The sequence below is a fragment of the Archocentrus centrarchus genome, chromosome 21 (genome assembly GCF_007364275.1).
Source record: "Archocentrus centrarchus isolate MPI-CPG fArcCen1 chromosome 21, fArcCen1, whole genome shotgun sequence".
Classification (NCBI taxonomy): domain Eukaryota; kingdom Metazoa; phylum Chordata; class Actinopteri; order Cichliformes; family Cichlidae; genus Archocentrus; species Archocentrus centrarchus.
In genome coordinates, this window is record NC_044366.1 from 31495884 (window position 1) to 31509405 (window position 13522).

At 39.8% G+C, this 13522-nt stretch overlaps 2 protein-coding genes across 2 annotated transcripts; one reads left to right on the forward strand and one right to left on the reverse strand.

Moving 5' to 3' along the window:
- Positions 1-1731: 1731 nt before the first annotated feature.
- LOC115800459 (uncharacterized) lies at positions 1732-7866 on the forward strand. The gene is made up of 13 exons (XM_030757824.1): positions 1732-2031; positions 2336-2472; positions 2832-3138; positions 3437-3519; positions 3660-3712; positions 4321-4363; positions 4590-4660; positions 4848-4949; positions 5077-5387; positions 5516-5694; positions 5941-6110; positions 6843-7057; positions 7196-7866. Exons 1-13 carry the CDS (start codon positions 1884-1886, stop codon positions 7429-7431), a joined length of 2055 nt encoding a protein of 684 aa, XP_030613684.1. The 5' UTR covers positions 1732-1883; the 3' UTR covers positions 7432-7866.
- Positions 7624-9710, reverse strand: LOC115800461 (uncharacterized). The gene is made up of 3 exons (XM_030757825.1): positions 8798-9710; positions 8271-8489; positions 7624-8017 (listed from the first exon to the last, which is right to left on the reverse strand). The coding sequence occupies exons 1-3, from the start codon at positions 9538-9540 to the stop codon at positions 7783-7785; spliced, it is 1197 nt and encodes a 398-aa protein (XP_030613685.1). The 5' UTR covers positions 9541-9710; the 3' UTR covers positions 7624-7782.
- Between the last annotated feature and the right edge of the window lie 3812 nt (positions 9711-13522).

The window sequence follows — 13522 nt, forward strand, 5'->3', positions numbered from 1 at the left end:
AGGGGGAGACGAGTGGCCCTTCATAGAGACAGGCTGGCTCCATATAAGGGTGATGTGCGCCCGGTCCAGTCGACCCCCCTGAGAAATGAAACAGCCACAGCCCCAGACTCACTGACTGTGCCCCCTTCTACTGCCCCACAGCTTCCTCCACTTTTGCACCCCATCCCAGATCAAAAGCAGGGTGCTGCAGGACAGCAGACACAGCCCCAAGTGTAGCTGACGCTATGGTGGTCTGTGTGGGTTGCCGTAGTGACAGGAAGTAGGAATATGCTACGAGATTTTATTTGCTAATTTTGGTTTAATAATGGCACAATTATTTTATAACAATAAGTTACATTGCATTTCAGTTAATGTTTGTTTGTAAAATTACCGGTGCTTGAAAGAAAACTATATTTGTATTAAGTCATGGAAATGCATGACCCGGAAGTGTGTGTTGTCAGTAGCGGGAGAGAACGGACACAAGAGAAGTCAGAGAGAAACGAAATCATCGATAAAAGACTCAAATCTACTAACGATATTCTACTACTGGTCAACAGGCGCACACGTTTTCACGGTGTTCCAGGTGTTCCATTGATGATCCGTGCATCGTTTATGATCTGTAAAAGAAATAAATGTCTGTGGACATCAGTACGAAGCGTGAAGTCCTTTTGAGCAGACCAGAGTAGCTACAGTGAAAACGTGACCTGATCCATCGCACCGAGGGGGCGTTATAGCGACACGTGACCTGATACGGCGCACTGAGGCGGCTTCACCCTGCATCCACAAGGCGGCGCCAGAGTTCTTCACATCCTGCCGCAAGCTACAGGCTTCAGAGTTCAACTGCGGGAGTAAGATCAAGTCCAAATGCGCATCCTATGGTCAGATTGTGTAATTAAACGGCCTCTGCTACTGATGGATGAATAAGAGTTGAATAAACACAAAATGACTTCCAATGATAATCCCTTGTTACAAAATGATAGCCATATTAACCATGAGCCTCAAGAGCAAGGCAAACAATGTACAGAAGCAGATGTAAGACCAAAAGAAACTGTAAAGTATGCTGTAACTGATCAAGCTAAAACAGAGATTAGAAAATCCTCCCGTGAAAGACATTTTACACCTAAAATGCAGGAGCTAAAAGAGCAAGAATTGGTCCAAAAGGAAAGAAAGTTCCAGTCAGTCTACGACAAGTGGAAAATTAAAGTAAGAGACATTCGCACAAGATTAAAGGAAGAATGCCCAGAAAAAGACTTATACAGCATGATGGATGATGTTGAATTGTTTGATTCTGAATTGAAAGAACTGTATGACGATATCAGAAAGCAAACAGCCCCAAATCAAGAAATTCGGAGGAAAGTTGATGCATGCTCTGCTGTAACTTTGGACTTGATGCGGTTAATGAGAGTACGGCTAACAGAGGATGCAAGTGAGTTTGATGCGGTAGCAGAAAAGGCAAGATTACGCATGCTCCTTGACAATGAATATGCCAGATCAATATATTACGGTGGCCCTGAAGTGCAAAGCACAACAACATTAACTAAGCACAATTACAAATTACGAAAGCACAACAACATTAACGAAAGCACAACAACATTAAAGAAAGCACAACAACATTAACGAAACACAATTACAAATTACGAAAGCACAACAACATTAACGAAAGCACAACAACATTAACGAAAGCACAACAACATTAACGAAAGCACAATTACAAATTAGGAAAGCACAACAACATTAACGAAAGCACAACAACATTAACGAAAGCACAACAACATTAACGAAAGCACAATTACAAATTAGGAAAGCACAACAACATTAACAAACCGGAAAAGGTAGGTCCCAGTGGGAAAACCTGGGAAATCGCTGATTGGACGACGCCACTTTTGGCTTTTGAACCGGAAGTTATGGCGTGCGCTCGGCGGCAAGACAGTCATATCGCTATGTATTGTCCTAACTGCGGGAAAGAGCTGGTTGAGCTGTCACCAAACTTTTGCAGCAACTGTGGCAAGAGGATTCAAGAAATATGTGTCGGAAGTACTCCACAGCCTTCAAGTAAGTTCATAAGCATGAAGAATGGTTTGTTTGTCTTATGGATGTAGTAACTTGCTAACATTAGCGGTGTACAGACCGTGTCCGTTCTCATTTAAATGGGCCTTGTAAATTCAAATGCTGAATTAAAAGTGTGCCTAGGTTTCAGTAATACAGCAGCATTTATAGATCAAATATAAATGTCCGTTGCATTCTTGGGCGCTATTTTCCTGGAAAACCTGTGTTGCTCTGGTTAGTATGGCATGTCGTTTATAGGACTATGCATCTCTCTGATGTGCGACTTTGTCATTTTTTTCCTTGACTTCAGCACGACAGACTATTCCACCCTGCCCGACTCCAGCCTTCAGCACCTTCCTAGAATATCAACAAAAGAAAAACGAGGAGCGGCAAAAGTATTCTGTAGGGAGAAAGGGGTTAAAGCACAAGGAAAAAATAAAAGTTCGGGTAGGTTCATCATGGCTCCGACTGAAAACAAGCAGCTTTTATCTATGAAGAAAGTTCAGCGGAACAAAGCTATGCAGAATAATTGATAACCAGTAATAGCATATTGTCAATTCATGATCATTCAAAATAGTAAATCAGCTGTTGATTAATAAATTACCAACCGTTATTATGAACTGTTTGTATCCAAATCTGTGGTTTAAAAGTAAGGGTTTCCATCATTGTGCTTTGACTGATATTAGTAAATAATTGGTCCATTTGGTTGTTATTGCAACATGTAACACAAGATTTAAAAACAAAAAGAACAAGTTTGACAATTATTTTTAAACATTGCTCAGTCTTTCACATCTTCTTTCTTTCAGATAAATGTTGGCTTGATGGTCATTCAGAAGGGTGGTCTAAGGCCACAACGTGGAAAAAATATTTCCCTTACAACAGACCCAGACATCTCTGCCACAACTCTGCTTAGTCAGGCTGTTAAAAAAATGAAGGACTTCAACAAAGATATAAAAGATGGGCCTTTCCTTCTTCTGTATCCAGATGGGACAGAGGTTATTAATATCCCTGGGACACAAAGACCTTTTACCCTTGGTGCTTATAAGGCTGAAGTTGGCAAGCCATATCAAAGGATTACTGTTTTCATCTGCTTGAAAAGGGACTTTGAAGAAGGTAAGCTGTGGTGTTTGTGTGTGGAGTTTGGCACACATCGCCTAAACTTCAACAAATATAAATTTTGAAGTTGTGCAAGTAAGCATCACTGGCATAAATCAATCAACTCAATAACAAAGATTAGCTCCTACATGTCAAGTTACTTCCTAGAAACTTGAAAGCCATACACTCTGGGATCTACTGAGTCATGAGTTTTTAGAAATGTTATGTTTATGCATTCGGGTGTAACATTGTTTAACAAATATAGTATTATCACTTAGTAGAAATTAAGTTAGGGTTTTTTTTTCATGTTTTGCAGTTGGAAATTTGTCAGACTTGTCTGACTCTGACCCAGAGATTGTTATTAAAAAATCCTCAGAGTTGGATCTTGCTGATACACTGATAAGTTCAATTTAAAATGTATTTAGTCTGTCTTTTTTTTGGGTTGTTCGACCATCACAAGCACCATTTACCTTTTACCTCAACTCCATAGAACTATGTAAATGTTTTTATGTGAAATGCATTGTGTGTCTTTACGTCAGCCATGGGAACCTCTGGATGAAAGCAGTCCTTTACAACAAGTGGCAGAAACAGAGTAAGTTATATTTTAAGAACATTTCATAGCATGACATGTGCATGTGTACCAAAAGTATTTTAGCCTTTACTGTATTTGCATACAGTATGTATTAATGACATTTACTTTGATTATTTGTCCTGTATGTGGTTACATGTCCTATAAAGTGCTTGTATTGCTTGTTTATTTTCTGGATGCTTGTTTGTTTTTGAAATGTCAAATATCCAGGCATGGAAATAATTATTAGACCACCCTTGCTTTCTTCAATGTCTTGTTCATTTTACTGTCTGGTACAAGTAAAGGTACATTTGTTTAGGCAAATACAATAACAACAAAAATAGCTCATAAGAGTTTACTTTGAAAACTTATATCTATTAATTTTCTACAAAATCTTTGCGAGAATGACAAAAATCACTTCACTTTAATAGCTATAGTACCATACTGCCAAAAACAGCGCTTTTAGGCATTCCATGTTTTTTTCTGTTTGTTTTAGTCACATGATGCACAGAGGAGTTACAGGGCAATAAAATAAACAGGACATTGAAGAAAACGGGGCAGTCTCATAATGAATTCCATGACTGCATATTTTCATAATACGCAATGATATATGCTTTTCTTTGCCCTCTAAGGGATGATGTTGGGGATCTAGTGCTTTCAAATGAAGTACAACAGGTACTAACTGTTTTATTTTTGAAAGATTTGTTATATTTGTAGCATTTACAGCAATTTTTGGATGTGAGCAGCGTAAAATGCAGAATGTGAACTTTTTTCGACTGACCTTCATCTCGCACCACAATCCACAGATTCTCCTCTCAATCCTTTAAACTGTTAGGATATTAAAATAGTTCTAAATTGGCCAAACATTAATTTTCACTCATTCTCATTTTTGTGTTTTCAGGATATAGATTTGGATAACAGAAAAGATCCAGGCACCCGTGAATGTCTCACTGTCCAGAGCTCCTGTTACAGGTGTGTTGTATCTCCTGTAATTATTACAGGGGATGAGACAAAATGATAATGATTATAAATATATTTACTTTGAATCTTTTATATTTGACTTGTGTCATAAATTAAATGTTTGGTTCTAGAAAGCTGGAACTGCAGGCTTATGTATTTCTTTTTTCATCTATGATGTGTGCACGTTTTTTGTCTGCAGAAACTACACCAACCTGTTTGAACCCATTCTGATTGACGACGAAGACGATGTTGAAGATCTTACTCATGACAAAGAGAAAGAGCTGCCTACAGAAGAGCCTGTGTTAGTAATTTAGACATTTTGTCTTCAATTAACCAGCATCTGTTCCTGCACATAATTACATTATGCATAGTTTGATAAATCAGTAAAGAAGTACATCCTGTGTTTAAAATATTTTCTTTTTTTCTAGAAAAACAAATGTGCAGGCACATGAAATTATTGCACATCTGGCACTGGCAATTGACCGCAAGAAGGTCAGCAGGTTCAATATATGTCGGTCAGATGTATGGGATGGAGCTGTTCGCGGATTTCAACGCAGCACGTACTCTGACAGCAATGACATGTTCATCAAGTTTAATGACGATGCTGGCTGCTTTGAAGAAGGGTTGGATACAGGCGGCCCAAGGCGTGAATTCCTTACACTTCTCATGAGCCATCTGAGAAATCGCCCCATCTTCGATGGACCCCCAGAAAACCGTTATCTTGTCTGCAATTCAAGAGGTGAGTCTTTTTAGGTATAGTGAAGTGGTTGTACTACTAAAATCAAAATTTTCAGAAACATCTCATATTTTTATCATAGGCAGATTTAAGTAGTAATAACCACAATAATTCTGTGCTCTGTATAACAGCTGCCAGGGAAGATGAGTATTTTTTAGCAGGAAAGATGATTGCTGTATCCATTGTACACGGGGGACCAGCACCACATTTTCTGTCAAAGAACCTGGTCAACCACATGATAGGGAATCCAAGTTTCAGCGCAACTGTAGAAGATGTGCAAGATGAGGAGATAGGGAAAGTTCTGCAGCAGGTAGGAAATGACCTAGGCTCAGGGAACAGATTTACTGTAGGACAAGTAAAGATTATTTTGACATTCAGATAAAGATTATGGTTGAGCGAATTATTTCTGTTTTTGAAAGGGCATATTTCACCCTCTCTCAACAAATGTGAAGTCACAAATGGAATAATTTTAATCCTGTATTTGTCTTCATTATAAAAAGGTTGTCAAATTTATATCTTGGTAGTTTTCCTTACAATAAACTGCTTGTTCTATAAGGTCCTGGAAGCAGAATCAGAGGAATCTCTGCAAAATGTAATTTTGCAAAACAGTACCATGTTCCAAACTGCTGGATGCCTCAGAAGTGTGAAGACATGTGAGAAGCAAGCTTTTGTGGAGGAGTATCTCAGATGGTACATCATTGACAGAAACCACAGTGCCATTCAACGGTAAGTAATAACCTGTCTGCCATTTATGGCTGAAAATATTTTAAAACTAATCTGCGGTTCTAAGCTCATTACTTAATATGAATTAAGCATTGCCAGTTGTTTACAGCAGCCACTGATATCATGAGACCTTTATTTATTATGAAAAGCTAATTAACAACCATGCAATCTGATCAGCAACAACAAATTACCTGATCATATCAGATTTAACAAGCTTCTTTCCTTAATTTTTTTTGTTTTTATCTTCAGTTGCTAACCCATCTTTTTGCCCCCTTCAGGTAAAATGTTAGGAATATATCAATACTTGCCAAATTTTAAGTTTCACCATTTTTATCATCCACGAAGAAATGTATGTATAATAGTTTGTCTGTCACCATAACTCTAAAAGTGCTTTAGAATCATTATTCATGCTACATGATTACTTTTAAAAAGGGATTTCTAAAAAATAAGCTGTTTGACAAACAGTGTGAAAACATTTTTTTAAAAATGCTTAAATCATAATTATCTATTTTTGCTTTTACTAATGATTTCTGAGCACTGTTAATAGTTTTGTGTATGAGTGGTCCTACATAAACACCTGAGCTTTACTTGGTGTATGACACTATTCATTTTAAATTTATCCAGGTATATTAAACTAAAACTGTCATTGGCATTTACACATGTTGACGGATATGGAATAGTTCATATCTATGCTTTAAATCAATTCTAACACTGTTATGCATTTATCCTTAACAGATTCAAAGATGGATTGGCAAGTCTTGGTTTCCTCCCTGCACTGCAGCAGCATTCCAGTGTTCTGTCCCCAGTCTTATGCTTCTCTGCCAAGGCCCTGACTGCTTCAGACTTGGAGACCATGTTCAGACCAGATCTCAGCGCAACAGGAAGCAACAGGCGTCAGAAGGAGGGAAAAACACTGGGCTTTTGGGCAGATTATCTCCTTGATTCAGAAGGTTTGCATGGACAGATTGTGTGTTGTTTAGAATTTATTTATTTTATTTTTTTTAGTTATAATGAAAGGAAAGAAGAAATAAGGTAATTAATTTTCCTCAATGCAAAATCCAACTACAATGTTTACTTTCTTCTTTCAGAAAAAATGACAGCTGTATCTCTGGAAGATCTGTTGATGTTTGCTACAGGTCTGGCAGCACTTCCACCAGCAGGCATAATGCCACCTCCACGCCTCGAGTTTTTAAGTGATTCACCTTTTCCAGTTGCAAACACCTGTGCAAATACACTGAAGCTACCGCTTTTGGAATCATACATTGTTTTTAAGGCAAACATGGACTTTGGGATCCAAAATGCTCCAGGATTCGGCTGTCATTAAATCTAAGGTCAAATGCCAGTTACTGATTCCTGTTCAGTCTAGTTCAGATGCTGTTGGCATACTACCACTGTAAGCAAGTTTTGTAACACATTGAAGCGAAAAGCTACTTTAGTGTTTTGCTAAACATTTTTGGTGTTTTTTGGTTCGCAGAGCTAAATAATTTACAGTATAGGCAAGTTGAAACATGCTGAACACGTTGTTACAGAGTTTTATTCAGAATGTGTCAAGTCTGTCTTCAGGGTTAAGACTGAATACACAGTTCATTTTAAATGTTTTAATCCACCTGTCGCTTTGTATGTTTTGAATAATGTATTACTTTTCATTTTAGCAGAAGGAACAGGAAACAAAAGATCAAAAATTTGGGTTCAGGTAGTTTGTCCAAAACCTGGCTATATCTTTCAGCAATAAATACAGTTCTGTGGCTGATTCCCAGTCTTGTGGCTGCTGTAGTCCATTTTGTTGTACAGCCTGTTGTAGGTATTCCTCAATGTTTTGATCACCACACAATTCAGTCGCTTGCCTTGCTTCAGGGAACACATCCAGTTCCCTCTCCTCAACAGCAAATCCACAGTCTCTTGAACCATATCTGCAAAATCAGAATAGAATTAATAATAGAATTGTGAAGCATATTTTCTACATGTACTACAAATAGTTTAATATGTCAGATTTGTTTGCTGGCTACATGGATCTGTATAAGTGAGCACCAGAAAGTGATAGCTCATAAATGAACTGTATTTACTCGTACAATGATTAAAATATATTTCCCAACTTGTGCTATAAGAATACTGCATTAATATGTAATGCAGAAGGTGATTTCTTTCTGTGAAGATGACAATTACCTGTGAGGCAAGAGATAGAGTTCATCTGGAATTCCCCCAGGACATGATGCAAGTCTGCTTGGCCGGATCCTGTGTTTGTTCCAGAGGTCTTTGCATTCATCCAGGTCTTTCTGCAGAACACTGCTGAAGCAGAATCTCAGCAAGCATTGATGTTCATGGCTTCCATTGAAGGTTCCGAAGTCTCTTAGATCTCCAAACAAGTCCATCCAAAACTGAGACCTGGGGATAAATTAAATTCAAAATGGTTCTGTTCTTGTTAATTTCTGCTCATTTTGATATTGTATGATAGAAATGTATGTTAAACAAAAAATTAGTTTCTTTTCCAAGTAGTTTAAAAATGTCGGTGTACCTTCTGTAACCAGACAATGGAAAATACTAATTTTGAAAACAAAACATTTGCTTATGGTAAGTAATTTGGGGATCAAACTCAATATGGCATGATAGTTGGCAAAACAAGAAAATGTTATAAAATCAATACTGGGCAGCTTCCACTGTACATCGCATCTACCAAACACAGATGTACCCACCTTCCTGTTCTGAGAAAAGACCACCATGACTCGATGCGTTGATTCCCTGTTGATGATCCGTAACTGTGGCTTGATGATCCAGCATAATAGTCTGTGTGCGCATGACGGAGGGTACACTGTATTGCTGCCAAAGTCCCATTCTCAGTCCCGAGGTCTGTTCGTAGTCTCATTGGTATCACTCCAAGACTCTTGACACAGTTTATATAATTGAGAGCAATGACAGAAGGATTGTTGTTGGTTGCTCCACAAACAAGCCACATCATTCTTCTTGAAAAACCATCTATACATCCTGAGAGCGCCAAGCCGAATGGCTTCAGTTTGTCGTAACCATCTACATGCCATATGTAATTGGGCCCCATGGAGTGATACGTGCGTCTTGTAAACCTCCTGCGAGTCCTCATGGCGATTCCTTGAGGATTCAGCTGTCTCAACAGTCTCATAACTCCATCACGTTTGACACGTAGCTTGTGTTTTTGTTTGAGAACTTGCCACATAGTCCGATAGCCAAACAACTGCCCTGGTCCTCTCAGCTCTGTCATAATGGCATGTCTCACTTCAGGAAGTGGAGAGTAGTTCCGTCGTCTGTACAGTCCAGCTTCTTTTAAATGCGTCTTCAGTGTACGCATACTAAATGAAACATCGTGGTTAGTCCTGAGCATGTCCAGTATCACCTCGTATGTATGTCCTGACTCAAAATATTCGTGGATAGCGGTAGCTACGTCTGGATTACCAGTAATATTCATTTTATCAACAACCGCGCTAAAGCCATAACTTCCGGTTCAAAAGCCAAAAGTGGCGTCGTCCAATCAGCGATTTCCCAGGTTTTCCCACTGGGACCTACCTTTTCCGGTTTGTTAATGTTGTTGTGCTTTCCTAATTTGTAATTGTGCTTTCGTTAATGTTGTTGTGCTTTCGTTAATGTTGTTGTGCTTTCGTTAATGTTGTTGTGCTTTCGTAATTTGTAATTGTGTTTCGTTAATGTTGTTGTGCTTTCTTTAATGTTGTTGTGCTTTCGTTAATGTTGTTGTGCTTTCGTAATTTGTAATTGTGCTTAGTTAATGTTGTTGTGCTTTGCACTTCAGGGCCACCGTAATATATGGATCTACCACCTCCAGAGTAACTGCACGCAGCCCTCATTCTGACCATTTCTCAGAGTCAACCAGCATCTCTCACAAGAGAGCCGAGACAGCCGCACAGCTAGCTGCAAAGAAAGCTGAAATTGAAATGGAAGATGCTATTGAAGCTCATCGTGAACAACTGAAAAGGCTTGAAAACCAAAGAGACATTGAAGTAATGCAAGCAAAGCTGAAGGTTTACACTGAAGAGGAGATCAAAGACAAAAATGAGAAATGTGCACATGGTAAAGTAAGTTCTAGCCTGTCCACCTCTTATATTGAATGTCACAGTGATGCCCAGCCAGTCACAAAAAATGAGTCAGCCATTGTGCAGGCAGTTCAAGAGTCAATAGCTCTTACTCGGTTACCTGCTCCATAGCCTACTGTGTTTTATGGTGACCCTCTAAAGTTTATAGAGTGGAGCACAAGCTTTAAAGCTCTTATAGAAAGACGCTGCTCAAATCCTGCAGACAGGCTATTTTACCTGCAAAGATACATTGCAGGAGAGGCAAAATCCACACTTGAAGGCAGCTTCTACCGGAAAGATGAAGAAGCCTATAAGCAAGCATGGGACAGGCTCGATGCAAGATATGGACATTCATTTATAGTGCAACGTGCTTTTAGAGAGAAACTTAACAAATGGCCAAAAATTGGTGGAAAAGAGTATGTCAAACTGAGAGAGTTCAGTGATTTCCTGCAAACATGTAGCAATGCAATGCCTCACATAAAAGGTCTACAAGTGCTAAATGACTGTGAGGAGAACCAGAAGTTGCTGGTCAAACTCCCAGATTGGATAACATCCAGGTGGAATCGCTATGTAACAGAACAGCTAGATCAAGGTAAGGACTATCCAAGCTTCCAAGACTTTGCTTCCTTTATCTCTAAGGAGGCACGCATAGCTTGTAACCCAGTGTCGTCCTTACATGTTCTAAAGCCACCTGCAGAAATCCCAGTAAGAGAAGCAAAACGCACAAAAGCAAATGCATTTGTCACTAATGTAAAGGCTTCAGACACCTCAGCCACTGCAACTAAGCCTAATATAGAGGAAATCAAGCCAAGAGACTCTGATAAACAAAAGAAAAGAGACATACCACCACAAATCTCAAGCCTGAGCAAGTGCATTTGTTGTGGAGAAAACCACACCGTACACAAATGTCCAAAGCTAACAGAAATGTCTGCGGATGACAAGAGAAAATTTGTTCATGAAAACAAACTGTGTTTTGCATGCTTGAGGAAAGGTCATAATTCTAGAGACTGTAAAAACAGAGCCATGTGCAGCATATGCAAAAGGAGCCATCCAACCCCTCTGCATGAAGACCGCTCTCCAGCAGACGAACCTGAACAAAGAAAAGCAGAACAAAATATGTCCTCACTGTCTTGCTCAGTGGAAGGAGGTGATAATGGGAGCACCTCAATGATTGTGCCAGTGTGGATATCAGCAACTAATACTCCTAACAATGAGACTTTGGTGTATGCGCTATTAGATACGCAAAGCACCCACACGTTTGTTGATCAGGAAGTGTGTGAAAAGCTGCGGGCAGTAACAGAGCCAGTAAAACTAAAGCTCGCAACCATGGTCAAAAGAGACAGTATTGTGAAGAGTCAGAGAGTACAAGGACTTAAAGTCAGAGGATTCTTCTCCAATACATCCATTGACCTACCTCCAGCTTACACAAGAGACTTTATTCCACTTGAGCGCACACACATTCCTACATGCCAAACCGCCAGCAAATGGAAACATCTTGCAAACATTGCTCAAGACCTTCCTCCTCTAATGGATTGTGCAGTTGGATTGCTGATAGGCTATGACTGCTCCAGAGCCCTAGCTCCCAGAGAGGTCATCACTGGTGGCAGCAACGAGCCTTATGCTGTAAGAACAGACCTAGGCTGGAGCATTGTAGGAGGGGCACCGCAGTTTGTCAATGCAAGAGATGTAACTGGTCTGTGTCATCGTGTATCTGTGAAAGAGGTACCTCCTGTAACTCCATCAGCAATTATTAAGGCACTTGAGTTAGATTTTGCAGATACCAGGTCAAATGACAATGATATATCACAAGATGATATTCAGTTCCTTCAAATCTTAAAAGAAGGAATTAATCAGAATGAGTATGGTCATCTTGAAATGCCTCTTCCCTTTAAAGCACGCCCACAGCTCCCAAACAACAAAGCTCTTGCTCTTGTTCGTTTAAAGCACCTCAAAGGGAAACTGGACAGAGATCCCAAGTTTAAAGGTGATTATGTAAAGTTCATGGAAGGAGTTCTCAGAGATGGTGATGCTGAAAAAGTGGACACACAGCCAACAACAGGAAATGTCTGGTACATACCACACCAAGGCGTTTATCACCCACGAAAGCTGGACAAGATCAGGGTGGTATTTGACTGCTCTGCAAAGTTTAAAGGGACAGCTTTAAACGATCATCTGCTAACAGGGCCTGATCTCACACATGGACTGACAGGAGTACTGTGCCGTTTTCGCAAGCACCCCATTGCAATCATGTGTGATGTGGAGAAGATGTTTCATAGGTTCCACGTCAACTCAGAGGACAGAGACTATTTGAGGTTTCTCTGGTGGGAAAATGGGAACACAGACTCAGAGCCCTCAGAATACCGAATGAAAGTCCACCTCTTTGGGGCATCCTCATCCCCTGGCTGTGCTAATTATGGTATGAAACATCTGGCCAATGAAAATGAAAAAGAGTACCAGTTAGCAGCTAACTTTGTCCAAAAGCATTTCTACGTGGATGATGGCCTTGTAAGTGTGGAAACTGTTGGAGAGGCAACTGAGCTTGTGAAAGAGGCTCAGGCTTTGTGTGCCAAAGGAAAGCTGCACCTTCACAAGTTTCTCTCCAACAACAGAGATGTTCTAGACTCAGTCGATGTGGCAGAACGTGCAGCTGAGATAAAAGATGTTGACCTCAACTACAGTGACCTTCCAGTGCAACGAGTACTAGGTGTAAGGTGGAACGTAGAAAGTGACAACTTCTTCTTCCAAGTAACACTTGAGGAGAAACCACTGACACGGCGTGGTATTCTCTCAGTTGTAGCATCCCTCTACGACCCCTTAGGGTTCTTATCCCCTTTCATCTTGGAAGGGAAAAGAATGTTGCAAGAAATGTGTCATAAGGGCATTGGGTGGGATGATCCACTACCTACTGAACTGAAGCTAAGGTGGGAGAGTTGGATAAAAGATTTAGAAAATCTCAGAATGATTCAGATCCCCAGGTGCTTCAAGCCCACGAACTTCGGTGAAGTCCTGAGAGTTGAACTTCACCACTTCTCTGACGCAAGCAGTCAAGGATATGGACAGTGTTCCTACATCAGATTAGTGAGTGAACATCAAGTACACTGCACTTTAGTCATGGGCACTTGGCAGAGTTGTACGTGTACATGAAGATGATGATGGACTGGTTAGGAAAGTGACACTACAAGTTGGAGACAGAAAACTGGGGAAGAAGGGTGAACGCTTACATAAGCCATCTATTATTGAAAGACCCATTCAAAAGTTGGTTGTTCTTGTAGAAAGTAGTTAAAGGGTATATCCCACTGTTATTGTATTTCTAAATGTGTAAAGTTTGAGGAAAGTGTATATTTGGAAATTACCATTGATTTA

Bases quoted from the DNA above. Each gene is read 5' to 3' on its own strand.
- LOC115800459 (XM_030757824.1), top strand. From the start codon at position 1,884: ATGGCGTGCGCTCGGCGGCAAGACAGTCATATCGCTATGTATTGTCCT. The intron at 4,661-4,847 runs GTGTGTTGTATC...TTTTGTCTGCAG, and splicing joins GTCCAGAGCTCCTGTTACAG to AAACTACACCAACCTGTTTG. The intron at 6,111-6,842 runs GTAAGTAATAAC...TATCCTTAACAG, and splicing joins AACCACAGTGCCATTCAACG to ATTCAAAGATGGATTGGCAA.
- LOC115800461 (XM_030757825.1), bottom strand. From the start codon at position 9,540: ATGAATATTACTGGTAATCCAGACGTAGCTACCGCTATCCACGAATAT. The intron at 8,490-8,797 runs GTGGGTACATCT...ATTTATCCCCAG, and splicing joins TCTTTTCTCAGAACAGGAAG to GTCTCAGTTTTGGATGGACT. The intron at 8,018-8,270 runs GTAATTGTCATC...CTGATTTTGCAG, and splicing joins CTCTATCTCTTGCCTCACAG to ATATGGTTCAAGAGACTGTG.